General features: G+C 38.8%; 2 protein-coding genes across 3 annotated transcripts in view; one reads left to right on the top strand and one right to left on the bottom strand.

Moving 5' to 3' along the window:
- Positions 1-3,321: 3,321 nt before the first annotated feature.
- On the top strand, positions 3,322-15,592 carry slc52a3-2a (solute carrier family 52 member 3-2a). The gene is made up of 4 exons (XM_033636530.2): positions 3,322-3,444; positions 5,982-7,030; positions 12,619-12,742; positions 12,885-15,592. The coding sequence occupies exons 2-4, from the start codon at positions 6,018-6,020 to the stop codon at positions 13,092-13,094; spliced, it is 1,347 nt and encodes a 448-aa protein (XP_033492421.1). The 5' UTR covers positions 3,322-3,444; positions 5,982-6,017; the 3' UTR covers positions 13,095-15,592.
- A 7,655-nt stretch (positions 15,593-23,247) lies between these two features.
- Positions 23,248-26,947, bottom strand: part of nfatc1 (nuclear factor of activated T cells 1) — a 54,966-nt gene continuing 51,266 nt past the window's right edge. For both annotated transcript variants that reach the window (XM_033637980.2, XM_033637981.2), the window contains one exon: positions 23,248-26,095. Coding sequence is in view for 1 of the 2 variants with exons in the window: in XM_033637981.2 (XP_033493872.1) it covers positions 26,040-26,095 (56 nt within the window). In the remaining variant the exon portion in view is untranslated. The remainder of the gene's footprint in view (positions 26,096-26,947) is intronic.

Here is a 26,947-nt window from a genome sequence, read left to right as displayed (position 1 = left end):
AAAAAGCACTACAAAGAGAATCATATGCTTGTATTTACTATTTATTTCTCTTAAACAGCCAGTAGTACATGGAGCCAGCCATCACCCTCCTTTTCACTGCTTCGCTGTTAGTTAATGCTACTTCTAGTTTCAGGGTCTCAGGCATGTTATGTCCACTCACGTTCTCATCTCTCGCCTCTCACGGATTCCCATTTCTCCTCATCATCTTCCCTTTCTCCCAGTATATAGGACTACTGTATACATTTGTTCAATTTCAATCATTTAGGCTATTTAGAATTGGGGGGGACAATTTGTGTTTTTCAGAATTTGGGGGGGACACGTCCCCCCCATCCCCCCTGGGATCTGCACCCATGGGTAGCAGAGTCACTGGTACATTCCGGCTAGCTAGTACTGCTGTAGCTAGTGCAGGGCACATGAACTGTCATATAAATGGGGGTGTGCCCGTACAAGTTCGCAAGCTCGCCCGCCATATTTCATACCTGCTTCTTCTGTGGATAACAAAAAGTAATTAATTTCAAGTACATCGCTTGCATGATCACCCCCGCTGGCAACGCATGGTATTACACGCGCCGCTGCATCACGTATCAAAAAAATGGACAACACATTTTGAGACGCAAGCACGCATCATGGCGGCCAATGCGTCTCGATGTGTCTCAATGCATTCGCGCCTGCGTGCCTTTGCGTCGATGAAACACACCTAAAGCTCACTAATACGTCTCATTTGATGAATTCTCAGGAAAACAAAAGTTTCACGAGGGTTATGTGCTAGACTTTTTCTGGCTGCTTGATTAGCCAGATTGTTACCACTGTTTCAAATCTTTACGTTATGCTGACTGGCTGTAGCCTTATTTTAACAGACATTTTTGGTAGTGGTATCAATCTTCCTATTTGACTCACAGCAATAGTGTGCCAGGGCTGACGTCAAAACCCACAAGTTTAGCATCGTGCTGGTTCCCGGAAGAGAAAGTGAATGTGATTTGCGTTTTGGATTATGTCAGAAAATAAGCTCTGTGGCTAACACAAATTTATGATACTTACAGGTTTTGTTCAGCAAGATAATCTTCACATATGAACACCTTTCATACCGCATTTGAAGCTTAAATGCGATTGCCAGAAGTAAAAAGCTAATGTTAGGCTTTAATGGACGACATGACTACTCCACGGTCACATGACTCTTGATGTTACCGCCATAAGCTTTCAACTGATTTCGGCCGCTTTATTTTAAAAACATTGTTTAAGCTAAATAAGAAGCTGTAATGGCAGACTGCCAGCACTCTCGCCTGTTTGGGGGTGAATGACGTTTAATGTCCCCGACGGGGTTTGTAGTCGTATTGAGCAACTTGTTAGCAACCGCCTTTTTTACGACATGTAAAAGCTTCAAAATTCACAAGTAGGGTATTTACTGACGTGTTTTATGTCGTAGAACAAAACCTGAAACTCGCTTAAGCTTTTGTTAACCACAGATCTTATTTGAGGCATTTTACCAAAATCCCATTCAAAAAACGTATTGACTTTTAGACGAGAGAACCGGAAGTGCTAAAAGCGCTAACAGAGTTCCGGGTTTGCTGGCACACTCTATTAAGAAGCATTTCACAGCAGAAAAGATGGTCTTTTCATAAAACTGGGCTGGCTATGCAGTGGAAAGACAGCAATACATTTGGAATTGGTGCTACATGACCTGAGAAACAAGGGGAAAAGGGCTGTGGCATTCATTTTTTCTTAACAGGAAGCAAACCAACAACTAATAGATTGCACTGCGCAGCATCAAACCAATAAACGCTTCTGCTGGTGGCTAATAAAATGCGAGCTTATCCATTTTGACTATGGATGTATAAAGAGACCTGGATACAGCATTGGAGGCCAGACCCCGTTCAATCCTATGAAAGTTGCTCAGTAGCATGAAGCCAAAAACATTCAACTGTCGTGTATAAAATTACCCAGATGATCAGCGCCACTTGTGCATCATTGGGCCCCATGGCATCATGTGACCAACACCGCACAGTTGTGTTTGGCTACTATGAAAAATGGCTTCAAAGCTCGACACACTTCCTGGTGGCCTGGATTTCCTGGTGGCCTGGATTTGACAAAGGAAATAATACGGCCGCCGGCTGCACTGTAACAAACAATGTCGTAATACAGTTAAACGGTAAGCTAAAATATGTTATGAAGTCATTTTAGGTAAGAAATGGACGATGCAGAAACAGAATTCGTCTGAATTAGAAGGGGTGCGCAATCTGTAGTTCGTCCAGCCAGGCCACCAAGAAGTGCATCAGGTTTTGAAGCCAATTTTCGTAGTGACCAAACAACGCCCAAGGAACTACAATGCCCAAGTCCGTCACATAATGCCATGGGGACCAAAAATACTTTTTCCCATAGACTTACATTGTGAAAGAGATGTCAATAAAACAGTGAATACATTTTTTGAGCATCACAATCTCTGTGATATGACTCATTTCACTATCAGATTTTGATCCATTTGGTCAAATAACATTTGGAAAGTCTAGAAGAGCCTCACAATTGAATAATTTTGTCCCTATTCAAGTTAGTGGAACGCTAAACTGGAGGTAGCTGGCTCGACCAGTGGAAGTCTCCAGTGCGCCTGCTCTATGGGCCCAATGATGCGGACGCAGCGTTTATCATGCAGGTAATTTTATACACAGCAGCTGAACATTAAGCAACCCAAAAAAGCAATGGACAGGGCTCCGCCTCCAACGTTGTATCCAATTCTCTTTATACATCCAATGACAACAGCCCTAGAGCTAGTGAAAATCTGCCAGATGATTTGAGCTCAGAGATGAGTAGGTAAGATATAGCAAAGTTTACCACAGGTAATTTTAAACATACTACCCACATTATCATGATATAAACTGGTGGAAAATAGGCAAAGTATCCCTTTAAGTGAATCAATGTTGAACTATTCCTTTAAGTGTTTGAAAAGTGCCTCACATGATCATTTCAATTACCAGATTATTGGCTTTAAATCATCTGGATTGTTGTCAAATGATTACATAAGGTTACATTAATTCCGGTTTTCCAAAATAGTAAATTAATTTGTGAAATGTGTAGTTGTGTAAGTAAACCATGTAAACACTGATTTTCACCTCTGCTCTCATGATCCCCTTAAGAAGAATTAACAAATTCTGTAGATTCTTGAATGCGTCTCACTCATTCAAAAATCGCCTCTAGGAAAAGAAACTGCATGATGCGTCTGCAAATGACAACATGTGATGTTTTTGTGATGCTCCTAAAAGTCCAGACAGTGAAGGTACTTCATGTTGAGACAATGATCAGTTAACCAAACATGTGTTATGGTTGGCTACATGCTCTCACACTCACTCCCCCTAAGGAGGGTTTAATCCCTTGGTGCACACAGAGTTTACTGCAAAGGACTTTGGCTTCTTTCTCTCTGCAGAAAACTCCAAACTCTACACCACTAAACAGCATGTGAGTATCAGCAGGGGTCCACAGATCAATTTGATTTGAATAGTTAAATGGTTCAATCTTAGCTTAATTTTTCATGTTTTATGTACAGAGCTGTTATTAAAATATGTGCATGCCTTAAACAGTTTGATGATTCTCTAATATTATAATGTTTAAAAGCTAAATATAACAAACTGTAAATCAGGAGTGTGCATGCAGACCTAACAGATAATTCTTTTTTTGCTAACACACTGCTTAGAGAACTCTCTCTTCTAACACTTTGAATTCTTTCTCTGATCAAAGACCACATGCAGATTCTTCTCCTAATAAACAATGCAATGTTGGGTGTTTTCCTAGATTATGTAATAGGAACCAGTGCAGTAGGTGGTCATGTTTCCTTTGCTGTCTGCTTGCTGTTTTAAGCTGGTTTAACCAGAACCTTGACTAAAATAAAAAATAACTTGGGTGAAATCTGGCACTGTGTGTGCAACATTTTCAGCATGTTGCAGCTTACGTGACTGACTGAGAATCTGCACAAAATAAAATGGGCTTCATTTCACAGCAGGCAGATCAGGAAAAGACAAGGAAACAGTAAACACTAACCAAATGCAGGAATAAGTCACGTACTGCACCTTTAATAAGTGTTGGCAGAAAGATGCTTCGTCATTGTAGCACATTAATCTGTGATGTTGAGTTTACCATTGACATTCTGTGTAGTAAACCTTTTGATGATTTATTTTACTCACTTAAAATTATTTGCTGCAATGATGCAGACAAACCTCAAATTTGGCTTTCTCCCATTAATAGTAAAGGAAACTGCCAAACACACAGACATACATTTGTTTTTTGACGTAGGAGGACATTGCATTACTTTAACTAAACCATACCCAGACTCTTATCCTGACTTTAACCAAATATTAACCCTAACCTAAACCCAAAACCAAGTTTTAACTCTTAAGCTAATCATTAACTTTCTGTAACAACATTTTGTCCCTATGACATCGGCATAAATCAGGAATGCTTCTTTCCATCCAGACTGGTTTGGTTTGATTTGCAGAGATTTTAAGATACTGGCAAAAAATGGGTGTAAAAAAAAAAAAGTACCTTTAAAAAAAGAAATAACTTTATTATTTCTATATTACGCTACTTTATACATCTCCACAACATCTCAGTGGCAAATATTGTTATTTTTACTCCACTCCATTTATTTGACAACCTTAGTTACAAGTTACTTTGCAAATGAATCAACAAATATTATTGTATATTATCATTGGTAAAATAAAACTTCATTAATTTGTATGGGTGATATTCACAAACTACCCAGCAGTGTAATAAAAACTTGCCCCACTTTTACAAGTTGCAACATTAAGGTGATGAACACTAATGCACTAATAATGACAATCCAATATAAAAATATCCATTATTCTGAAATGGGCTTCATAGTGAGTCCTTTAACCTTTGGTACTTTTACTTTGATGCTGATACTTTTAAACTTTTACTTAAGTAGAATTTTGAATGCAAAACTTCACTTGTAATAGAGTGTTTCTACACTGTAGTATTGCTAGTTATACTTAAGGGAATATTTTACCCACAAAATGATCATTTGTATATTATTCATTATTATTATTATTATTCATTCTTGAGAATTAGGCTGAGAAAATATAAACCTTCCCAGTAATTTCATTTTGTCTTGAAAAGATATATATTAATATATACATAATGGAAGTCAGAGGTAAGATGTGACGGAGTTGACGCTTCATAGATTGACAAAAAAATATATATATTTGTTAATTTCACAGTTTCAAAATACTCATTTTCAAACCACAACTCTTTAGTTTTGATTTAGACAGGCTACAGTATTGACCTGTTACGATTGAGACACACCACATAACAATATTATTTAATGAATTTATCAAAAAATAAAAGCTTACCACTACTTGAGCAGCATTCACGCCTTGGAAACCAGAAGTGAGACAGGAGTCCTAAATCCTATAGCTAACCACTTTTAAGCCCAAATAAATGTCTTTGTAAAAAAGAGTTGACAAAAATCTGGGACATATCTTTAAACATTTTATATTAAAAATATATTTTAAAACAAAGATGATTATAGCAGTACATTTTTACACCGACATTATGAGTACAAATTGTTAGTTTCCGATTTTTAAGGCTTTTAACACATTTAATTGTTTGAAGTTGTGAATTCTTGTCTGGGATAAGGCTATTTTCTGGCACAGGACAAGTTTAAAGTTCTAAAAATATATGCAATTGAAAATATCTTTATAAATCATATTTATTTCATACATATATATCCTGTAAAAATATGGTTTAATCCAGAAACCAAATTAATGTGTTGATAAGTTCTAATTTTAAGAGTTATTTTGGAAGGACATGATTTTTCCCAATCATCAGGAATGGGTGACACCAAGTGCTCACCCTGTACTTGTGACTTTGTGATAACAGTTTGAGATTTGAATTAAAATGACTTAAAGGTCAGAGTTCATGTGATAAATATGTTTGGGATTAAACTAACTAGAACCTGTTCCACATCTTTAAATCAACAGACCTTCTTTGTCTACTTCTACAAAGACACCCCCACCATGTCCCTTCTCACCCACCTGTTGGCGTGTCTGTTCGGGATGGGCTCCTGGGTCTCCATCAACGGCCTGTGGGTGGAGCTGCCCCTCATTGTCCCTGAGATCCCAGAGGGTTGGTACCTGCCCTCGTACCTCTCCGTCCTCATCCAGATGGCCAATGTAGGGCCACTGTTCGTCACCCTGATGCATCGCTTCCGGCCTGGTGCCCTGAATGAAACAGCTGTCATATATGTGATCATCGGCCTTGGCACTGCGGCGAGCTTCCTGCTGGGTTTCTTCTGGAAGGAGACTGTCGTAGTGGCTGGTGTTCCTCGCAGCGTAGCCCTCCTTGTCTTAACTTTCTTCCTCGCTGCTGTTGACTGCACTTCCTCTGTCACCTTCCTCCCCTTCATGATGCGTCTCAAGACTCAGTATCTGACCACGTACTACATTGGGGAGGGTGTGAGCGGCCTGCTGCCTGCTCTAGTGGCTTTGATTCAGGGTGTTGGGGTGGTCCACTGCATAAACAGCACCCAGTCTCTGAGCCACACACTTAACTCCTCCAACAGTTCTGTGGCCTTTGACCTCCGGGCTCAGTATCAGCCAGCCAACTTCTCCGCTGAGGTGTTTTTCTTCTTCCTCAGCGCCATGATGCTGGTGTGCCTGGCGGCATTCCTGCTGCTGAACTACCACCCGTCTGTGGCCAGGGAGCTACCCAACGGTCGATACACCAACGGGGTGAAGGAGAAGTCTCAGAGTAACAGGAAGTGGGCGGAGCAGAAGTCCATGATGGATCCATACAGACCTGCCACTCAGAAGCGCAGAAGCAGCTTTGGCACCGGCTCTTACAGCTGGACGCAGGTGTTTTACATCTTTGCGATCCTGGCCTGGGCGAACGCTCTGACCAACGTGGTGCTTCCCTCGGTGCAGTCCTACTCATGTCTGCCGTACGGGAACAACGCTTATCACTTATCAGCCACCATGGCTGCTGTGGCAAACCCTCTTGCCTGCTTCATTGCCATGTTCTTCCCTATAAGGTCAGTGTGTGTGCTTTGATTCACTTTTTTTAATTTCATCAGTCAACTTTATCTACATTTCTTAAAATCATAAAAATACATTAGAGGTCCAGTGTGAAGGATTTGGGGAGATCTATTGGCAGAAATGGAATATAATATTCAGAAGTATTTTTTCTTTAGTGTGTAATCACCTGAAAATAAGAATCGTTTTTTTGTTTCCTTGAAATTAACTATTCAAAGCTCCATTAGGAGTGGGACCTCTTCCACAGAGCCAACCAGGTTACACTACCATGTTTTTACAGTAGCCCAGAATAAACAAACCAAACACTGGCTCTAGACAGGGCCTTTCTTGTTACTTCAAGGCCAACGTAGGTTCTCTACATGCTTGGAAAGGGATTGGTGAGTGGAGGGGTATTCAGTTGGTTGCAATTTTCAACCTCAATGCTAGATGCCACTGCATTCACATGGATACAGCAGATGGTAAACGGCAAACCTGATATCATTTTAGTGGACGAGAGCAGGAGGGTATAATTAGAGAGAATACCAGCAACAGTAATAGTGGATGACCTTATCATCCAAAATTAAAATATTTTAATTTTCTGACATCCACTGCGATGGAATTTACAACCAGATGTGACATAGCTCCGTCACACAAGGAGAGAACACAGGCAATCCGGACAAATCATTTTATTTTTTGTAGTTTATCCCATTGTGTGTTAAAAATAAGCCATCACCATCGCAACATATCATCATGCATCTTTCATTTTACCGTCCTGCCATTTTGTCAGACTGTTGTTTGTTATGTTGTATGTTGTTTATTATTGTTTGGTATTTGATTCCATATAAACACAGCATAAAGACTGGACCTTTAAAGCTAATAATAATAATAATAATAATAATAATAATAATAACAACAACAGTAATAATAATTTGGACAGCCTGCAAAAGCCTTTATCCTAGACCCTTGGTCTGCATGAGGGAAAAAAAGTACTTACAACACAAGAGGGCGAAAAAAGGAACTTCTGTTTAAAAATCTTAGTAAACTGTAAAACGTGAATAAGTTTCAGTATTCTTATGTTAAGAATTTTTTCTTCTAGGTTCCACTGCAAAATGCATATAATTTATGGAGCTTGATCACTATCTTTATTCAAGAGAGTGGTCTATCAGTTTGAGAGCATTATTTATTGATTTCACATTCAAAAACCCTGCCCTCGCACTCAAATAAACTCTGCTTGCCCTTGGATCTACTCTGTTTCTGCTCAAACTGTGTGCTCGCACTCAGATACCATGTTGCTCGCACTCAGATACCATGTTGCTCGCACTCAGATACCATGTTGCTCGCACTCAGATACAATGTTGCTTGCACAGATTTCCTGCTCGAGCTTCGGCTTTTCTCCTCGTGCTCAAACTGTTTCTGTGCACTCGCGGAATTTCTGCTCTCAGATTTCTGCCCTGCGCTTGGATTTTTTTTTTGTAACAACCCTGTCAAAATCCCCCAACCAACAGAATGCCAGATTTACTGCTGACCAATGAAATGATCCCTGCCTCCTTGTGGGCACGCTCGCTTTAGTATTAGAGCGTCCCATCCAGGCAGGTAGGCTACTCTTTAACCGGGTTCATCCACTCCCACCCTCCAGGGCTTTATTAAATATTCTTCCCTTGCTTTCTTTACCACTTTTGGAATAAAAGGACTGTTAATTTACACACGTGCGCCATATACACACACACACACACACACACACACACACACACACACACACACATATATATATATATATATATATATATATATATATATATATATATATATACAGTGGTGGAAAAAAGTTTTCGGACACCCCATGCATTTGTGAAATACTGCATTAAGAATCACTCTTAGGTCTTCAAGTGCAATTTCTTTTAGTACAGTCACAGCCAAAATACTAAATAAATCCTAAAAAAGCCATTAAAAACTTAAAATTGATTGGTTCCATAAAAATACATAAGAAATTTTGAGTATTGGGTCATTTTGGTACCAGTGATGAAGGCCGTTTTTTTTTATTAAAAGACACAATTTTTGCTGCCAAGCTTCGTGTCTACATAAAGCCAGCACATTTGAAGTTCTTCAGACACAAAAATGGCTAAAACAAGGAACCTAACGCAGGAAACACGCCTGAAGATAAAGATTCTCAGCCAGGAAGGGTACAGCTGCCGCCAGATAGCCAGGAAGTGCAGATGCAGTCCTTCAGCAGTTGGATACACTCTGCAGAAATACAGACGAACCAACAGCTTGGAGGACAAACCAAGATCTGGGCGTCCAAGGGTTTCTTCAGCAAGAAATAACCACATCCTGATCCGCATGTGCAGGCAAAACCACCGAATGACATCACAGGAGCTTCAGCAGCAGTGGTCAAACCAAACTGGTGTCCAGTGTTCCACCCGCACTGTACGTGGCCGACTTTTAGATCATGGCTTAAGGTCCTACAAGGCTATCAAGAAGCCCCTGATCAATGAGAGACAGAGGTTAGCCCGGTGTCGTTGGGCCCAGGCACACAAGAACTGGACAGCCAGGAATTGGAAGAAGATTTTGTGGTCAGATGAGTCCAGTTTCCAGCTTTATCTTCCTCCTACTAATGTGAGGGTACGCAGAAGGCCAGGCGAAGCATTATCTCCAGCATGTACAGTACCTACTGTCAAGCATGGTGGAGGCAGTATCATGGTTTGGGGATGCATGAGTGCTGCTGGTGTTGGTCATCTCACTGTCTGTGATGGCACATTGAACTCTACCAAGTATTGTACCATTCTCAAAACCCACATGCTCCCTTCTGCGCGTGCACTGTTCCGTCGAGGTAAAAACTGGATGTTTCAACAAGATAATGCCCCTTGCCACACATCCAAGGCCAGTAGAACTTGGCTGCAGGAGCACAGTATCCAGGTCTTAGAGTGGCCAGCTCAATCCGTGGACATGAGCCCCATTGAAAATCTGTGGTGGATTATCAAAAGGTCTGTTTCAAAGCATAAACCAAAGAATTTAGAAGAATTAAAAGCAGTAATTCAAGAAGAACGGGACAAGATTACCCCTCAACAGTGTGAAAGGCTCGTGGGGAACATGCCAGCCAGGATTAGAGCTCTACTACGTGCCAATGGCAGGGCTACTAAATATTAATTTGATGATGTGATGGTTTATTCATTTTTTGTTCAGTTTTGAACACATTCTCTGTTATTTGTTGACTTTGATACCGACAATGTTGAGAACTGACATATTGAAACTGTCAAGAATTTAGTTTTGTTAGTTTTTCTTGTAAACAACAAACAAAAAAATATAATTTGTATTTGTTTGTATCTGTCTAATGCAGCCACACCTTTTGAAACACAAAAAAGATTTTTCCACAAATATTTCATGATAATATTTGAGATTGTGTAAAATTTTAAGGGTGTCTGAAAACTTTTTTTCCACCACTGTATATATATATATATATATATATATATATATATACATATATATATATATATACATACATATGTATTATACAACAGTTAGTTCTGACCGAGTAATTTGATTGGACGAGAGGCATTCCGTGAGTTCCGATATAGAGTATAACATCACTGTTAATTAACCAGCTGTCACACTCGCTACACTGATGCTGTAATTGTAATTGTCTTCGACCGAATCACAGCCATGATGATATACAGTACAACGTCACTCCCTCTCGTGAGATATTGCTTAAATATATATACATATACAGTGTGTATATATATATATATATATATATATATAGTTAAGCAATATCTCAGGTGAGGGAGTGACATTGTACTGTGTGTATGTATGTATATATATATATATATATATATATATATATATATACATATATACATATAAGGGATAATGTATAGTGAGCTGCTGACAAATTGAAAAATAACTCCCGATTTTGAAAGGGGTTGTTACACAAAAAAATCCAAGCGCAGGTCAGAAATCTGAGAGCAGAAATTCCGCGAGTGCACAGAAACAGTTTGAGGGCGAGGAGAAAAGCCAAAGCTCGAGCAGGAAATCTGTGCAAACAACATTGTATCTGAGTGCGAGCACACATTTTGAGCAGAAACAGAGTAGATCCAAGCGCAGGCAGAGGCTATTTGAGTGCGAGGGCAGGGTTTTTGAACATGAAATCAATAAATAATGCTCTCAAACTGATAGACCACTCTCTTGAATAAAGATAGGGATAAAGCTCCATAATTATTGATCCTATTAAAAATACTTTAAGATACTAACATTTGAAAAAGTTGGTCTGTATTGTATCTATCGTAGCTAGAAGAAAAAAGAAAAAAAATACCTGTAAGTGAATATATCATGTAGAATAAATGATATCAGTCTTTATCTACATAAACCTAAAATAATTTAATTGTTGATAATGTGAAAATGATAATGTGTTCATCACGATTAAGTGAAAATTGTCAGAACGCCTATTATTTTTTTTTTTATATCAAGTAACCTGCCTTATTGACTCTTTTGTCCTGTTTCCGAGAGCCTGAGGTGACTTATTCAAATCACACGTTTGTGCAAATCTAAAAGACATTCAGTTTACATTTTTATGGTGAGAAAACACAGGAAATCCTTGTAATTGAAAAGCTGGAGGTTGCAAATGTTTGCCAATGTTGCTTAAGAAATAACTCAAAATGATCATGGCCACTAGCTCCATTTAGACATCTTTACAGAAACTGGACATTTGTCAGACAATGCAAACATGATCAGCACTTTAGAGTCATAACCAAGAGTGTCAGGGGGCCCCTGGTAAAATGTCACTCATATTAAAATGTATTGAACAGGAAAAGAGACACAAAACGACAACACGGAGGAACAAAGACACTACAATTAGAAAGAAAACGGCCAAAAAAGACACAAATACCTGAAAAGACAAAAAAAGGACCTTTAAAGAGACATAAAACCACAAAGACATGCAGAGAGACTACAAATAAAAACAAACATAGAGACACAAAATAACCAAGACACAAATATTCTACAAAGAGACAGAACATGACTTCAAAGAGACACAAAATGACTACAGAGAGACGCAAAGGAACTTCAAAGAGAAAGACAACAACCAAAGAAAAGACATAGATATACTCCTAAGAGACATAAACTGACCTTCAAAGAGACACAGATGACAACAAAGACATGCTACAAAGACAAACAAAATAACTACAAAGGGGCACAAAATAACCAAAAAGACACAAATATTCTTTAAAGAGACACAACATGACATTAAAGAAACACAAAACGACAACAAAGGCACACAAAGGAACTACAAAGAGAAAGAAAATGACAAAAAAAGATGCAAATATACCCCTAAGACACAAAACCACAAAACAAATGCTGACAACTACAAAAAGATGCAAAACAACAACATCCAGAGGTGGTGGGGCCTTTTGCACGTCTGTGCCCAGGGGCCCACTGTCTCATAATCCACCCCTGATACTTCGTCATACTGTGACATATTTGACAGTATATTTTAACCCTGCGATTTGTTTGTGATGTATTCTTTGTTTTTATCCCTGAACGCAAACGTTAATAAATCCTGGTTCCCAGAACAAACCCTGATTTGGCTGATATTTTAAAAGTGTCTTTTTGTTCACAGATCTCTGCTGCTGATGGGAGCACTCACAGTGATAGGAAGTGCAGTTGGAGCTTTTATAATGAGCATGGCAGTGCTGAGTCCCTGCCCACTGCTGGTTAATGAAGCTTCAGGTAGTGTCATCATTGTGAGTACACTGCCAGTCTTCATTTACACACTTTACCTCCGTTATCTTCCTCACTTGTGTATCACTGTGTGGATGTTACACAACACTACATGCAGGAGACCACAATGGACATATTCAAACTCACCTTCCTCTCCCTCCACAGGTGTTGGCCTGGATCCTGTTTGTTCTCACTCTGTCCTATGTGAAGGTGATTATTGGGGTGATCCTGCGGGATGAGGGTCACAGCGCCCTCGTGTGGTGTGGAGCTGTGGTGCAGCTGGGCTCTCTTCTGGGAGCTGTCACCATGTTTCCACTGGTCAGTGTCTACAGCTACTTTTCATCGGGGGATCCGTGCAACACAAAATGTCCCTAAATGAAGAGGTCATGAAGAAGAGACTGGAGGCAGATAAAGCGACAGCTCAAGATGTTTCACATCTTTGGTTGAACCATGATCCACGATTGTGGAGCAAGCATTGGTTTGTTCTTATCAGGATTTATTTACTTAGCATCATCTGAATCTCAACCTGTCATCTGAGAGATTTTGCTTGTTACAAGAAAAGCAAACCACAAATAGCCTACAGAGCTGCATAAAGTCATAATGTAGCTGCTTCAGACAGGATGGGATCTTTGCAGATGTTGTGGAAATACTCCACTACAAGTCAAAGTCCTGCATTCAAACCTTACTTAAGTATTATCAACTAAATTTACCTACTTAAAGTATAAAAGGCAAAAGTACTCACTGTGGAGTTAATTGTTCCCTGTCAGTATTATACTAATATATGTCATGTTTTTGAATTAATAGGGGAGACCAGGGTTGGTTGACATGCTTTTCACTCTGCCATACTTTTCTGGCATAATTTATGTGAGAATATTATAACCAGCAGCAAATGACAGCTTAAGGTCTCACCTATAACTATAAGTGTGTTTCAGTTGACACAAATGTTTTCTAAAACCTAGCGATGCATGATTAAAGTCTTGTGCATTTGTGCCAAACCAGTCCCATCACAGGCTGCTTGGCACAATGTTAAATTGCTATAGTTATGAAAAAGAAGCAAACAGCTAGAAAACATGAACATTTAACAGAATATCTGTCCATTCTGTAAAAGCAAACAACATTCCTAGGAAGTTCATCAGTAGGGATGTCTAATTACTCTTCCCATGGACCATCCAAAGTAATAATAATTAACTATCAATACAAACATTGTTTTTGATCTTTCAATATAGTTTTAATGTCAAAAAAATACAGTTACAGCTAATTGGAAAATTGGATGGACAATGTGCCAACCAACCTCTGCTAACATCTCACCCACTGCCATCACTCATTAGACTTTCAAATCTTATATTAAAATGTAGCTGACTCCTTTGTCTCATCTAGAAGTAACTGACTTCCAGAAGGTTCAACACAATAGATGAGCAAACATTGTGATGTTACATTTTTGTTTCTGTGACCGTCAAAAGACCAGAAAATAGCTGTGTGCCAACCAACCCCGGTCTCCCCTACTGCTGCATTATGTTGGATTATATTGCTGTAGATTTTGAAGCCTGTGCTCATTTTAACTACTGTGGGGTGATTTAATCTATATTAATGCATCATATTCTATAAGATCATTATATATTTGTTGCATGGGTGTCCTGTGAGAACCACATATCTCTAAAAAGTCAACTTCTCATGGTGTCAGAAAAACAGCCCTGTTTTCAGCTTTGTGATGATACAGCTGACCCAAGAGGGTTTTAAAGAGTTTATTTAGCTCAGGACAGTGGTTCCTAACTGGAAGGTGGTGGGTCCATTCTGAATGGACCTGCAAGTGACTTGCGAACGTGTCATGTTTGAAAATACCACACTTCTTTTTAAGTACGGTGAATTTCCAGTGCAATTTCCTGCTGTAAAAGTGAGAGAACAGACAGCTACTTGACAGAGACAACAAACTAACTCAATGACATGACCAAACACAAGTATAATGCTGAATACATCTAACTGTGTGGACCTTGAACTCATGACTGAGGAAGAATTGGGCCCCCCATGGCTGGATAAGTTGGGAACCACTGGCTTAGGAAGTAGGCAGCTTTTCTCAACACATAAAAGAACATTCCATCCCTCAGTTTATCACTTACATTCATGATGAAAACATCTGGAGATACATGGTTTTCACTAGACAGGAAGAGAATTAAAATTGTAATCTGTAAAGAAACTAAAGCTTTCACACACATTTAGTATAAAGTACAATATTTACCTCTGAGCTGCAGTGAAGTAGAAGAATAGTAAAATAAAAATACTCAAGTAAAGTACCTCAAAAGTGTACTTAAGTACAGTACTAGAGTAAATGTACTCAGTTACATTCCACCGCTGTATAAATCTACTCTGACAACAGTATTTGGGGCGGTACTCTATAACCAGAGTGTCAATTATTATCAAAACAGTAATATATGTTGAACATGTTAGATCTCCTGAAAATGGCTGTTATCAACCCAGAGCAAAAGTCTACTGTGTTGACAAATAGGCAGAGAACATTCACAAATTCACCAATATACGACTGTCAATAAAAAATAAAAAAAAAAGCAAGGAAAAAAGTAAATGTAAGAGTAAAGTTACTCCAGAAATATAGCTGACAATTTGTTTTTTCAATCTTGAAGTTTTAATTTGCTTAAAACTGAAACATCACTGATATGTGCGTGCTTATCTCTCTTATTTGTCAAGTCTTTAAGTGTTTATTTTCCTTAAAACAGTGGTTTTCAAACTTTTTCTGTCGTGCCCCCTTCCCCTCACAATTTTTTTAATTAGTTGTTAAGTGGGGAAGCAACTAATAAAAATTTATTCATGTTTAATTTGAGTGAAATAAAGATAAAATTAAATCATAAATCATATTAATTCAACATTGTTTCACTACATACTTTCCCCCTGGTCATCCCCGCTCCACCATCAGTGGCTCTGTGCACCTCCGGAGGGGCCCGCTCCACAGTTTGAGAACCACTGGCTCAGTGTGTCCTTTCTGTTACACTGAGCTGCATCTGACCAGCACAGTTTATAGAAAAATAGATATTTGAATAAGTTGTGTTAAAACAAATGATTTGTAATATAACAATTATGAAATCATATTGTTGTTTTTTTTTAAAAAATGTATGTGTGTTTAATCATATTATTTATTGTATGATGTGACCTTACACTATAAACATATAATCCAAACATTTTAAATAACATAATGCCCCTGTCGTCTTTCCATGCCGACCTGCTGCACACAAACAGGACAATCAGTCAACAGAGGATGCTGAACATACATTTTTTCAGAATACATCATACTGTGCTGCTGTGTTCTACAAATAGATTGATAAATAAATAAATAAACGCATAATTAAAGTTAGTGAATAAAAATAATAACAAAAGAACAGTTCAAGACTACACTTAACTGACATTTCCCTCTCTTCTCTATAGCTTTGTTGCACCACTTAGACAACTCCCAGTGGCCCACATCATTGAAAACAGCCCCAGAATAAAAGTATACACAAAGGTGTAAAGACAGGGCTGCCCACATAATTATGGTGTAGATTATGCTTAAGGACAAAGTCTGGTGTTTAAATTAAATTATATCCATCTCCTGATTGTAAAATACAAAGTTTTCTTTCATACACAAAAACAAATAAGACATATTTTTTTATTCTTCCCCCATGTCACACTTGCAGTACAGGGCAAGAGAAATACTCCCTCCAATTTACATATATTTTTCATATGAAAATATCATCAACATTTCCATAGATACTCTATTATTTATCCTGTAATCTCCATTTTGGCATTAGAGACAGAAACCTGCAAAATGAATGAGTGATTCAGTCATTCATTTCCTGTGACTATCCTGTAGCTGGGGGCCACAGACATGTCAATCAAGGCTCAATCCAAGAGGTGTGTATTCCTCAAGCTTGGGTTCTCTACCAGAGTCCTGGGAGTTTGAGGGTTCTGTGCAGTATCTCAGCTGTTCCTAGGACTGCACTCTTCTGTACAGACACCTCAGATGTTGTACCTGGAATCTGCTGGAGCCACTCTCCCAGTCTGGGGGTCACAGCCCCGAGTGCTCCGATTACCACTGGCACCACTGTTGCCTTTACTCCCCACATACTTTCTAGCTCCTCTTTCAGCCCTTCGTATTGTTCCAGCTTCTCATGCTCCTTTGTCCTGATGTTGCTGTCATTCTGGATTGCTACATCTCTTACCACTGCCTTCTTCTTGGTTAGCCATCACCAATTTGTCAGTCTGGATCTGGAAGTCCCACAGGATCTCAGCTCGGAGGTGTCTTCCATTCTGACTTTGGGACTTGTATTTAATATTCTGGGGGATGTTTTGGGCTCCAGATTTTGCTACAGAGTGAGCTCTCTTGACTTTCATGCTACTCTTTGGATGCAGCAGCACAGACGAGGAGAGACTCTGCACCATGAGGCTCTGAGATAACATTATCTCCTCTCTTCTGCTTGGAAGTGGTTAATTTACAGCTCACAGATACTTAATATGACACAATCTCTTGCTTTTGTTTGAGATCTAGTCTTGGCAAAAAATGGTGTTGCACATTTTTGACCCATCATTAATGCTGTTAGCTTGTTTACTATATTGCATCACTGTCACTCTGAACATCCTGCTGTGCCTGTTAACACTTTATATTGAAAAACCCCCCTGAAAAGTTGAATATTCGTATTAAATGGCCAAATTTGACTCAACTCAACTCTGAGTTGTGTACAGCCCTACATTTTTCAATTGTTCTCAATGAGGAGCAAGCATATGCAGCTGCTTAGAGAGAAAACGCTGCACTCAGAGGTTTTTTTTTTTCAGTGTTCCACCTTTTTTGTGCTATGAGTGCTTTAAACTAAAAACTCTTTAAACTTTTCAGAAAGGCGCTGGTGATGTCACTACCACTTCTTTAGCTAGGCTGCTGTCTAGCTAAAATATTTATATTGTTGTCACAGAAACACAACCTACGTGCAGCATGTCATTAAAAAAAGCATTGCCAGGGCCTAAAATGTTTTGGTTGCCTGTTAAGTTGCATGGGCTGCCGTGCTGAGCTCAGTGGCACTGAGAACATTATATTAAACACAGTTTATGCTGTATATTTCATTGCCCAAATGTAATAGTTCAATGTATTGTTCAGTTTGTAATGCATACCAAAGTGAAAGCCTCGTTCTGAACGGTTAAATATGAATATACATATATAGGCTTCTGTGTTAGTAGAGGATGATTTTCGCCTCTTACTTTAAGCAGGTGAGCAGCTTCCCCTGGGTGGAGAGGTAAAGCAGTGGATGCACAACACTTGCAGCAGACAGTACAAATATACACGCAGGTGTTACTATACATTCATATATCTTTTCATTCTCATACCTGAACCATTGCAGGTAAGTAACTGGGACGTAACACAACAAGGTGATGCGTGAAGTGGCACGGACAGTTTTTAGGGCTCTCCTCTTGCTAGGATGCAGCAGGTCTTTCCCCGGGCTGGACTTCTTAAGCGCCCTTGCAATATTGAGGTTGCACATCACCATCATTGTAGTCATGACCAACATCAGACCCGAGGGGACTTGTGAGAAGGAGGGAATGTCTGGGGCCAAAACATTCGCCAAAGCAGTAGGCACAGAAAAGAGCCACACTGTCACAGCACCAACCTCCCTGAATCTGTATTTCTTCAGCAGAGGATAAGACGTGGGGTAAATCACAGCAACATATCTTTCCAGGCAGATAAAACTCAAACACATTGGCCCTCCGATCTGCACATACACGAACAAAAACTTCAAGATGATTTGGCTGTTTTGTGGCAACAAAAACAGGGCAAATAAATGCAAGGTGGAAACCAGGTACTGCATGTTGTGGAAAAGAGCTAAATTGCAATTCAGGATATCTGAAGTCTTCTTGGACTTGAAGGTGATCCACAGCAGTCTGGCAATCACTGGCTGTCCAGTGAGGGAAGTAATGATGTCGTTCAGTGAGAGAATCACCAAATGGGCCTGTTGATACTGACAGGACTCCGGTTTGCCAAAGATGGTGGTGACGTTTTTCTCACTCTCTGTGTTATTCATTTTATCAGACTGATGTTCAGACCTGAAAGAACCAGTCAGAGAGAAGCTACTGATGGACAGTTAAAAATTTACATCACCTTAGATTGAAATTTTAATACAAGAGCAAAGGAAGCTGCATATCTGATTCACCCAAAGTGTGTGAAGGAACGCTATCGCAGGTCCTTCCTGCCTGCTGCTGTAAGGCTATATAACCAGCACTGCTCACTGTAAACTGCACCATGGACACTTTATAGACACCACAGCTGTCTGCTGTTTTGCACATATAATCACTTGCACGAGATGTGCTCCCTTTATCCACTCCTCATTTTCATTCATTGCTGCTCATTCTTATCCACTTCTCATTATTATTATTATTATTATTGTTATTATTATTATTATTATTATTATAGTTATTGTTATTTATCGCCATTTCTTGTATTTTTGTACTTATTTTGCATGCCAAGTTTTTTAAGTTTTAAGTTTTTAAGTTTAAATTTTGAAATCTTTAATCTGACTGCTGTAACACTGGAATTTCTCAATTATGGGATCAATAAAGGTGCATCTTATCTTATCTTATCTTATCTTATCTTATCTTATCTTATCTTATCTTATATCTGCAGCAACATTTTCTGATTCCTTCATGCCTAGATGTGTTTGACCTTGTAATTTTGTCAGGAACAGTTTTAATTGTACAGTGCTGTATGCCCTGGGTTCCCCCAAGGAATGCCTCGGGGTCCCCCAGGAGGAGCTGGAAAGCGTTACTGGGGAGAGGGACGGCTGGGGTGCTTTGCTTGGCATGCTGCCCCCGCAATCCAGCCCCACATAAGCAGATGAAAATGGATGGATGGAGTACTTTACCATAAACCCTGACTTATTAAAATACACCGGTGCTAAATTATTTCAATGTTTTTCCGGTGCAAATAAAGGTCTTTAAAGGAATACTTCACAAACAAAGTAATCATTTGTATATCAATTACTCACTCTGTGTCATGCTGAATTTGTGAAGTAGTATTTTTCCTGCATGCCTCCATAGTGAACAGAGAATCCAAAAACAGAGAAATTCCTGGTGACGTGATGTCATTGGAGTCCATCTTTAACAATAGCAAAACTTCAATAAAGCATCTGTTTACAAAGCCTCACATAACTTATGCAGTGTAATCCAAGTCTTATTTAGCCAGTTGTATAATCAGTACACAGTATACATGCATTTTTTGCTAAAATTTTAATATTTAAAACTGAACTGAAAGTGAATCTTATCAATGCTCCCTTCAAAGCCAGACTCCATTGACAAAAACAATCATTTTATCTCTGTGAACACAGGAGCTGTCTACCGCTGCCTCCATCGGTTAGTTTGTGTTATTGTGTGACCTTGGTGTTTTAAAGGTTAGTCTGGATTCAGCAAAGACACATGATAACACAGACAACTAACTGATCGATGCAGTGGTAGATCAGCAGCTCCAATGTTTAGCGAAGTAAAATGACCCAATGACTAAAATGCTTTGAAGTGAGCAAAGATAAGATTCCGTTTCAGCTCAGTTTTCAATACTTAAATTTTAGTGAAAATGCATGTGTTTGGGAAGTACTGAGCTATTACTATGTAAATGAGACTTGGATTATACTGCAAGAGTTGTGTGAGAGTTTGTACAGTAATGTTTTGATATAGTTTTACTGTTTTTAAAATCGAACCACTATGACTTCATTTCATCAAGAATTTTTGTTTGGATTCCTCGTACACTGTGGAGGAATGCAAGAAAAACGTTTTTTGTTTTTTTTTTCATTAATTTAACATAACATGGGGTGAGTCATTGCTATACAAATGATCATTTGGAAGGTGAAGGTTTTCTAAATCAGTATCTTGAAACTAGACAGAATAAAGCAGATTGTTGCATTGAAATGAAGAAGAAGGACACTTGATTCCTGAAAAATTAATAAAAGCAATTTGCTTTTAGTTGGGAAAAAAAATAAATATAACTGTGCTGCTAGAATTCTTTGTTTCTTTTGAAAAAATATGATTTTTTAGGACATCACTACAGACAAGGAGACTTTATAATGTACATTTATGCAGTGTAATCATGTTTGTAATTTAAAATCTTTATGTATGGATGTAATAGCAGACATAATAAAGATTATATTTAACTGTCCTCATGTCTAATTTCTTTTAGAAATCACGTTACCTTGAGCTGTCAATTATACCAACAGTATATTCATACAATTATATATAATATAACACAACACTCATGAAGTCGGAGCTTACCAGGTGTGCTCAGCTGCTGCTCAGACGTGACCAAAGAGTGACTGACCGGCTGAGTAAAAAACAACACCTGATTTTCCTAAAAGACGTGACAGGTGCAAAGCAGCCAAGCAAAACCAACAAACTGTGACCCCATCACACCCTGATTTTCCACAACAGCAGAGTGTTGTGTCAGGAGGATCAGGCATAAACAAAATACAGACATCATGATGTATGAAGTGTTGGCAAAGCTGAGAGTCATTCCATGTGTAGAAATCCAGCAAAGATCCTGCAGACCACCAGGTGTCAGTGTGCACTGTAACATCTACCCACTGCACTGGAAAGGCCTTTAAGACTAATATTACACAATAATGAATATAAAAACCTTGTGAAACAGAAGATGTTAGGTTGTGGATGTGGAATCTATTCTAACTGGTGTTATCAATCATAAAGTATTATGTGCAATAATGTTTTTTAGCAGTAATCAAACACTGATGGATCTCCAGTGCAGTGTGGTCTCTGTGGATGCAGGGAAGAGTAAGATTAGTTTGTGTGAGTGATGGTTGTAGGTTTAATGGATATGAGGTTTATTTTTGGGTTAAAGCCACTACAGCACCACACTTACAAAATAAAAAAGTAAAAAATCAGTTACTGTGAAAGAAGCTTGTTTTTCAGCAGCCTAGGGACTGTTCATTTCTTGTTGAGGGGGAGCATGTCAAATAATTTTTTAAGCGCTGGGGGGGACTTTTTTTATTTTGGCTTAGAGAAGGGGCATAGAAAATTAAATGGTGGTATTTTGTATTTATTCTATTGCAGATTTTTAAAGATAAAATGCCTTCCAAACCTGCAGGCAAGTTTGAAAGGCATTTTTTTTTAAATCTGCAAAATTACACCATTTATCATAGCCAGAAACTGTAAAAACAGGAATTATCATTAGATTTTCAAAGTTCTGAGGGTCATTGGGCACGTCATTTGTGACGAATGCCTCCATCGGTAAACAAAATATAACTAAAACTTAGCTTAACATAGTGATATTTCATCAAAATCACTTTTTTCTACATCTCACTTAAAATTTCATTCATTCCTTCATTTCATTTTATTGGCCCAAAATAAATCGTTTGTCCTGACTAACCAGCATGGACAGCAAGAGTGAAAAAAAACAACTTTTAACTTTAAAACGTCAAAGGGTTAACTTTAAAAATCTAATAACTAATGTATGCTAGGAGGAGGCTCATGCATTTTCTGCCAGTCACTTAGGGAGGCCCAAAGAAAAATATTTGTAGCTACGGGTAGGCTCAATTACCCTGGCGTTCCAGACCCAATCCGCAAAACACGAATGGGTCTGGACACGGACTGTACATTTCCTCTATTCCCGAGGGGCAGTATCAACAGCTGTCACTCAAAGTGCCCCTTCACGCAATTGGAAAGACGGAAAACCAATCAGAGTAAACGAAACGTGTGACGTAGGCTAGCACAACGCCACTGTAAACAGACCAGCAAGCTGCAGCGGAGATGAGCTGTGATGATGTCTGGGAAAGAGTGTTGCTGTCTTTGCGGATTTCCTCCTCACTGTGGACTCCGAGTTGCATGGCTGTGATTCCCAGCTTGGTCGCTTCGGTGACCTGCTCCTCCATGAGAGCAACTAGCCGAGAAACAACAATAGCCACTGGGTTTTCACTGAGTCCCATCTTTTTCCCAATCAACGGAGCCAGTTGGTAAACACATCCACATCCAAGATGGCAAACACATCCTTTTTTTTCCAATAAAAGCTTTCAGTGCAGCCATTTGTTCTGCTTTTAAAGAAAATGTACATTCCAGTTCGTTCAACACATTTACCATCGCAGTTTCAAAATCAGTAGTCATGTTGGTTGTTTACGAAATGCATTCACTCCGCTCCTTGTCCCTCCTATTCTGATTGCATGGCCAGACTGATCTGCGGAGCGAAATAGAATATGAGCTTGCGAGATTAGGATGGTTTCACCAGGCTAAGGCTCAATATAAAAAACAAACAAAAAAAACAAAACAAAAAAAAAGCCACCCCCTCCTCTGATAAGTAAAGAACAGTCCCTTACCAGTACTTACTGGACATTTGAAACAAATAAAACCCAAGTTCTTCACTTTTCCTGTGAACAATTTAACTTGAATCTGGTAACTGGCCTAGAATTTATCGATGCTGTTGTTAATATGAATCTACTCTTAAGGCATCTCCCTCTCTTTCATAATATGATGACTGATTTCATGTCCTCTCTACAGTATGAACAGGTCACTCAGATCCAAGAGATGAAGGCTTATTTATTGACAAATACACAAAATAGATCACAAAGCAGAATTATGTGTTGTAGAGCAACAATAACCTCCTTGGTAAACATTTCAGTATGGCTTCGGTTACATGGATTAAGACTCATAAATACATATAAAAACATGAGAACAAAGTGTGTAAGCCCATTCAGTTTTACTATAAGAGCGCAAACTAATGAGTAGATAAACCACAGTATGTCGGTAACCATGTCAGAGAGGCTGTATGATGAACATGACTAAACAGAGCACATGCTAAGAGAATAAATATGAAAATAGAAAAACAAACATCAAAGACTTTATATATTTGTATTGCTGTTCACTTTTGTTAGGTATTCTTTGGATTAGAGACAGTTACATTCTGTGAGAGACGACCGGCATGTTGCATATAGTAGCTTCCAGAGAAAAGTCAAGCTTTGTCAAAACCGAGATGATTTCGTCTTTGATAGAAATGACTGTAGCCAACAGTTTACTCCAAAGTTCATGTTGATTTCAAGTTTCGATGCAGAAATGACACAAACTGACTTGTTATTCTGTGACTACACAGTTATTTGTACTGTATGAGTGCATGAAGACATATGACCTCTAGATGAGGTTTGGGTAACTTGTTGTTAATTCAAGTGACAATAAATTGTTATCTTAAAGGGTCAGTTCAAACCAAACCAAAAACACATATTTTTACTCTTACCTGTTGTGCTATTTATCCGTGTAGATTGTTTTGGTGTGAGTTGCTGAGTGTTGGAGTTATCAGCCTTAGAGATGTCTGCCTTCTCTCTGGTATAATGGAACTAGATGGCACTCAGCTTGTGGTGCTCAAAGTGCCAAAAAAATACATTTGAAAAACTCAACAGCAATGTCTCTTTCCAGAAATCATGACACGGTTACTCAAGATAATCCACAGACCTTGTTGTGAGCAGTTTCATGTAGGAACTATTTTCTTTCTACCAAACTACACCCACCGACTGTATCACCGTGCAGAAGGAAGCGTGCATCCACTGCTAGCTCACCTCACACCACTGAGCTCAGGCTGTTCTCATGCACTATTTGTATGTTTTCCTATGTAAAGTACTGCACCAAAATTTGTACATATCCCACATTATCATGAGCCAGTAATTTGTGTATAACCCACATATTTGGGAAGGCTGTGATCAGAACAGAAGAGCACTCCTTTAAAGATGCAAGTTGGGGCACAGGCTGGGTAACAAACCAGAACCTTTCCTACCAGGAGACTGGTGTTCAAAACTGTGTGAACTTTGAGTCATTTCAAGGTATGTTGTCAATGTGTTTCTTTTCCTATGCCTAACCTTTTAACTTAACACTGACTATGTAACATTACTTTAGGTATGTAATGTTGTTCGTAGAGCTCTAATTTGTAAGATATCATACATATCATTGTGTGAGGATATATTGCTGAGCTAGCTAGCGTTACAGCTCAGCCAAGAAGGATGCCATTAATGTTTACATTTCATGCTGTAACAAGCATGAGTCTCTCATCCATGAGTAGATGCACGCTTCCTTCTGTGCGGTGCAGTTGGCTGGTGTACTCCAGTAGAAAGAAAATAGTTCCTACATGAAACTGCTCACAACAAGGCCTGTGGATTATCTTGAGTAACAAGGTCATGATTTCTAAAAAGAGACATTGCTGTTGAGTTTTTCAGATGTATTTTTTTTTGGCACTTTGAGCTCCACAAGCCGAATGCCATGTAGTTTCATTATACTGGAGAGAAGGCAGACGTCTCTACGGCCATTATCGCCAACACTCAACAACTCACAGCAAAACAATCTAGACTGATGAGTAGCTCTACAGGTGAGAGGAAAAATGTGCATTTTGGATTTTGTGGTGAACTGCCCCTTTAATGGAATATAATCTAAGTAATACCACAGGTTTAGTGGTTAAGTGCTTACTGTTATTTGTGAATACAGAAAATGTATTCGATTTTTATTATTTACTAAATATGATTTAAATGCAGCTTTTAAGAGAAGAAGTAACACATTCTTCATTTTACAAATTAAAAAAAAGTTGATGAAGTTCATGAGAAATTAAACAAACCCTTCATCAGTTCAACACACCCAGGGGTTTTGTTGCTACAGCCTCACTGAACAGTAGCTTTTGGGGGGCTAATCACAATTCTCTAATCATGCTACTGTTTGCCTTGTCTTTTATCATTTAACATTACCCCATTATCACCATTTGTAGCCTCTATTCAGCAAAAGTTACATTATCTTACTTTATAAAATCTTTCATCTGTTGAAGTTGAACCTGTGAAGCCAAACTCAGGCCACGTTTTTCTGTTTCCAGTCAAAAAGGCACTTCTCTTTTAAATTGTCTCTCTGTAAAGTCAGATACGCAAACTGAAGCACTACAGATACTGTATATACAAATATCATAACTCATAGGCACTGGATCATTTACAAACTGCAGCAAAAAAGACATATAAAACATGTTTTGGTCCTCTAAAAGCATACTTTGTTGTGGGGTGGCAGGTTTGGTTGCTACATACTCAATTTACATGTCTTTAAAAAAGTCAGTCATGTGATTTATTCCTTGGATAATTTCTGTGTAAAGGCATTATATATATGAAAAACAAGGCACACGTTGGACCCTGGTCATCTGGACAATACATTTACATTTGTTCTTTTTGCATTTTGTTTTGCTGCTTCTTCCTGCACGCTATAGTCCAAGCATGAAAAGCACAATGTCCATCTTTTGTTTGGTGTTTCCCTTTTTTTTTTTCTGTGTCCCGTGTCAGTTTTGTTGGTGACGGGAAACTATGCATGGCTGTGGACGGAGATGCTCGACAGGTCGTTCCTGATGATCTCATTGACTGCAAAAGGAAAAAAAAAGAGAGAAGAGGACGGTCAGTATTTATGACCTCCAAATAGAGTAAAGTCACCATGCTGAGTGGGTACATGTACAGCGTAATGTTAAAGGCCCTGAAAACTTATTTTCTCAGTTCGCATTTTGCTACTGATAGGATCTAATATGAACACATTTTTTTCCAAACTCAATCTTTGATTAATGTTTATTTAGTTACAAATATTAATGTTTATTTTAAGTGGAAATAGACACAGTTTTTGCTTTAACTTGTCATCATGAAGTTGATTGACTATAAAATAAGGACACCTTCTGTGTTTCAGTCTGTTTCCTATAAACCTCCCTTTCACTCTGCAATTCCGTCTGCCACTGCGTACCATCTCCCAGGAAAATTAAGGCCTGATCTACACAACCGAAACAGGAAGAGGACAGTGCTTTTGCTTTCCCCATCAGCTACCAGCAGCTATCCAAAATTACCAGAGAGACTCAATGTAAGTTCTTTGCAGTTACTATTTCCAGTAGCAGACATGGCGGACGCCAGAGCGACAGAAGTAACTGTGGAAAACAAAATGCAGTGTGTCCTGTGCCGTTGGTAGTTGCAAGGCTCTGAGGAAAACAGAAAGGATTATGGTTGTCTTTGCAACAGTGGCACCAAAAATAATACCAATGGAAAATGCTGGGGGGAGAGAAGATGAAAATGTGTCTATTTCCACTTTAACAGCTAAAACAATATTAATGAATTGACAATAGGCAATAAGCATAAACTCTATAAAAAATAGCAGACAAAGCCACAATGACATCTTTCATTGATTTGTGGACTCCCATTTTGGAGCCTTGAGTTTTTGCCAAACCCCTGGGAAGA

This window comes from Epinephelus lanceolatus, chromosome 16 (assembly GCF_041903045.1).
Source record: "Epinephelus lanceolatus isolate andai-2023 chromosome 16, ASM4190304v1, whole genome shotgun sequence".
Taxonomy (NCBI): domain Eukaryota; kingdom Metazoa; phylum Chordata; class Actinopteri; order Perciformes; family Serranidae; genus Epinephelus; species Epinephelus lanceolatus.
Note: the sequence above shows the minus strand (reverse complement) of the source record. Positions and strands in the feature narration are given on the sequence as shown.